The 4,442-nt window shown below is 41.5% G+C and overlaps 1 protein-coding gene across 1 annotated transcript in view; it reads right to left on the reverse strand.

Annotated features, from left to right (window-relative positions):
• Window positions 1-4,442, reverse strand: part of LOC107083315 (podocan-like protein 1) — an 18,741-nt gene that overhangs the window by 10,700 nt on the left and 3,599 nt on the right. The window contains exons 2-3 of the mRNA XM_015372439.1: window positions 1,434-1,752; window positions 60-396 (exon numbers count right to left, since the gene is read on the reverse strand). Of these exons, the coding sequence (XP_015227925.1) occupies window positions 60-396; window positions 1,434-1,739 (643 nt within the window). The 5' untranslated portion in view covers window positions 1,740-1,752. The remainder of the gene's footprint in view (window positions 1-59; window positions 397-1,433; window positions 1,753-4,442) is intronic.

The raw sequence follows: 4,442 nt of genomic DNA on the forward strand, positions 1-4,442 counted from the left end.
GAGTAGAAAATGAAGGCTAATCATGTTTTGGGTGTACTATTCCTTTAAGAACACATGACAAATCCCATCACCTTTGAGCTCTGCCTCTGTGATGGTCTGCAGTCTGTTCCCCTGCAGTAACAGCACCGATAGATATTCCAGGTTCTGAAACGCTCCTGGGCTGATGCTGCTGATAAGGTTGTTGGCCAGTCGCAGCTGTTTCAGCCCGGCCGGTAGACCGTTAGGCACTGAAGTCAGGTGGTTGTTGTTTGCAAAAAAGTAGCGCAGGTCTTTCTGGTTCTGCAGGGATCCTATCTCCAGGTTTTCACTCTTGAGCTGATTATTGTCGATGATCAGCCAGCGCAGACCGGTAATATTAGCCAGGATGGAGGAGGACAGAGATGAGATGTTGTTGGCCTGAGAACAAGGAAAACACAACTCTACATATGTTAGGTTTTATTTGTTTAGTAAAAAATGTGAAAATAAAGATGCCTGTACAAACTTCCATAGTAAACATTGTGGCATTTCAGGAAGTAAGTGCTTTAAATCCCAGCGAAGATCTTCTTTTATTAAGGTTGCAATTACACACTTTCGCTGGGTGCTTTGCTTAAAACATACAACAACAAAAAGAGATGAAGGTGGAATTAGTTTCAAACCCAGTTTAGCCCTAAGAAAACTCAGAATAACACAAAATCCATCATGTAGAACAACATGTATCTGCAGCTGTGCTGTCCTCCTGAGAAAAACTAAAAATGCCTTCTGTAAGAATACGATGAAAGCTTCCACTCTGTCATAGAGAGAAAAAAACGCATTTTTTAAAATAACAACAATAATAATCAAAACAAGAAATATTCCTCCTTTTTTTACCACCAGCATGCAGAATGGTTTAGCTATGACTTGTTTTTTTTGTTTTTTTTTTAGCTCTGAGGACAACTGTTGAATAATAAACCTACAATGTGTTGCGTTTTTAGCACCGAGCAGTATGAAGTGTGGACCAGGATGAACACAGTAGACTTCTTAATCACATAAACAGAACATTTCATGATAAATTTAGCACATATTTTACTTTTGTGTGAGTGATTATATCTCTTTTTTTAAGTAAGGAAGTAAAGGTCCAGCTTTTGGGTCTAATTTAACAAAATTTCAGTAAAAGTCTAAGCCTAAAAAATACCCGGTAAAGTACAGATATTAAAAAACGGACTTAGGTTTTACTTAATTACTATACACCTCTGGAAAAACTAACCCTGACAGGATTAAACTGCAAAAATATTTGAGAAAACATCAACCTTTCTGCCTGTTTGTAGTTATGTGAATACAGAATTATAATGGAAGCACTTAGCCCTCGTCTGTTGAACAGAGCCATGGCCTGTTTTACCAAATGATGCTATTTTGAAACAGTTGCAAAGATTGAAAGAGAAAAATAAAATAACCGCAGAAATATAATTTTTTTCTACCTGTAGAAACAAGTATTGGGTTCTTGGTGGCAGTCCTTCAGGGATGTGTTCGAGAGCTATGTTGTCACAGTAGAGCGATGTTGGCCACTGGATTGGACACACACACTGCTCAGGACAGAACTGGGGGTTGTTGGCCCGAAACCAGGCCGGGTCCATCCTTCCCTGGAGACTTAAAACGCTGGGCTCACCAAGCAGGCGGTTTATCCACAGAGGAATGCCTCCATAGTCCATGTCGGTGACTAACATGGCCTGGGCAGCATCAGAGGCACAGAACAGCACCAACACACCACAGAGCCAGAGAGCCATGAGATGCACAATTCTGTTAAAGAATCAAAAGAGAACATCACTTTTTGACCAAGATAGTGAACAATTTCCACCAATCCCAGAGAAGCGCATGTGCAGTATTCAGAAAGGATAGTGTGCTGCGCTTTGGGCAATTTGCAAAGTTGCAGTTTGACTGATGTCACAGTGCTTAGAGCTTAATTTAAACTGCAGGAAGTTCACTTCAACCTGAAAACTACTCCTATAGGTACACATAGTTGAGGTAGCATTAAGCCTTTAAAAAGGCATTTCTTCAGCTAGCCAGAAATGTTGAAAAGCTGAGTGTTGCTAAATAAAGGTCAAGCATGAAACAGAAGCTGTTAGAGGCTGCAAATGGCTCAATAATGAGCACACAACGTACCTTTTCGTTTATCATCCATAAACACAAGGTTTCATTCCACTACTATGCACACGATACACAATTATACACAAAAATGGACTCCCCACTACCCTCAGCCTTAACCTTTTGCATTTCTGGTCTGCGTGGAGGAGATACTGTAAGGGCATGGATGTCTGACACATTCCTTCAATTAAACAGCATCAAAACCAAAGCCATCCTGATCGGCACCCCACATCAAACCCAGTCTTCCTTCCTCACCAGTAGACCAATTCTTGGCCATCACAGTCCTCTGTTCACCTGTGTTACAAACCTTTGAGTCAAACTTGCCTCAAATTTTCACATTTCACACCCATGTCCGCCACCTCTATAAGGTTTCCTTCCTCCATCTTAAAAACATCGGCAAATTTCGTTCTTCCCTCTCCCAACCGGATGCTGAGAAGTTGATCCATGCTTTTATCTCCTCCAAGTTGGATTACTGAAATGCCCTTCTCATCTGGATCGCTATCAGGAGCCTGCAAAAGCTCCCGCATATTCAAAATTGCGCTCCCCGGGTCCTGCCATAGGCGCAAATTTTATCACATCACCCCACTGCTGAAATCAAGGGACTTTCTGCTGATTCAACACAGCACCCGCTAGAAAATCTGTCTCCTCACCCATCATTGCATACATGGAACTGGCCCTACCTACCTCAGTGATCTCCTTAACCCGCACACCAACCCATGAAACATCTGCTCCTCCACTTCTACCTACTTCCTGCACCAACCCAGGACCAAATCTCCACTGTGGGAGAAAGGGCCTTCCAGGCAGTCGCCCAACATCTATAGGATGTCCTCCCAGAGAACCTCAGGGCCCCAAAAACTGTGGAGGTGTTCAAAAAAGCACCTGAAGACATTCTTTTTTAAAAAGGCCTTGTAATACTTAAGGTTTCAATTTAATTCTTATGGAGTTTTATTGTGTTTTTGTATTTATTATACATTGTGAACTATTTTTAACCTCCTTCTATAGCACTTTGAGATTTTATTTAAAATGTTAAGTGCATTATAATTTTATATTTTTATAGATTTTGTATTATTATTGATACCTTTTATCAGAACATCTATAAATGCAGTATAAAGCAAGGGCATATTGTTTGATGGAACGGCCTAATAAAACTCTAAACCATTGTTAGTTGACTTAAAGGTCAATAATAACAGGCGGTATGCATCCCATTTGGAGGGTCTTTGAATTTGTTGGGGGGGGGGACACATTTCAGAAAGAATTAGCTAAATTTCAGCGCTTAGATGTGCAGATGTGGCAGTGAAACACTCATAGCACAACATAACTGAAAAAGAAGCTGAAGTTGTGGCAAGTGGCCTGTGCTTCTATAGCACCTTTTCATGTCGAAGAACTCCCAAGCATTTTATATTATGTTCAGTCAGTCCCCCATTCATACACTGTAGGCACAGCTGCCCTACGGCACACTGACAAAGGGGCCATCATGCCTCCGACTGCCATGGGAGGCAATGTGGGGGAGGAGGAGTCTTCCCAGAAGACACAAAGACTAAGCTGGACGGAGGTAAGGTGTGAACAGGCAACAGTCCTGCCCTACTGTCACCCTTCTGATGTTGAACCCATTTAGAGGTGAGCTTGTAAAGAGCCAACATTTTAAAAATATTACTTATCTCACAGATGAGGAACACTTTAATTAGAACCCCTATTGCAATGCTACATCAGTGTAATGGTTATTTACCAGCATTTGCATTAGTTGTTCTGAATTCAGCCGCATGACTATCTGTTAGTTTAATGCTGCAGCTGCAGAGCAGAAGCTTGGCTGGACATCACAGCGGTCTCTGTATTGAGCTCCTGAATTTACCATGCCAAATAGGGAAAGCCAGGTGCCAGACAGAGAAAAGTTGCCACACTCACTTGACTTGTGAAAACATGACAGCTAAACAGAAACAGAGGGTTTCGTTTTAGCATCATTTTAACAGTAAGGGACAGTCTGGTTGCACCTTTCTGTGTGACTGACTTTCTGCTCACCAACACTGCAGCTGCATAGGGGAAGGACAGCAGAATTACGTTGTTCAGTGCGAACCTGGTATAACTATTGACTGGACACCTCTTAATGTTTCACCCAACTGTTGTACAGTAATTCAAATCAATTCAGTTTATTTATATTGCACCAATTCACAACACATGTCATCTCAAGGCACTTTACAGTTCACTAGATCATCCAGTCAAATTGATTTAAAGTTTTCTATCTAAGGGAAACCAGTTGAATGCAGCGACTCATTGACTCAAAGGCAATCCCTCCCAGTATTATTAGGAAACTGCAGCTGTTTCTAAGTTGATCTGATTTGGTCAGGGCT

The sequence above is a fragment of the Cyprinodon variegatus genome, unplaced genomic scaffold (genome assembly GCF_000732505.1).
Source record: "Cyprinodon variegatus isolate N-32 unplaced genomic scaffold, C_variegatus-1.0 Scaffold72, whole genome shotgun sequence".
Lineage (NCBI taxonomy): Eukaryota > Metazoa > Chordata > Actinopteri > Cyprinodontiformes > Cyprinodontidae > Cyprinodon > Cyprinodon variegatus.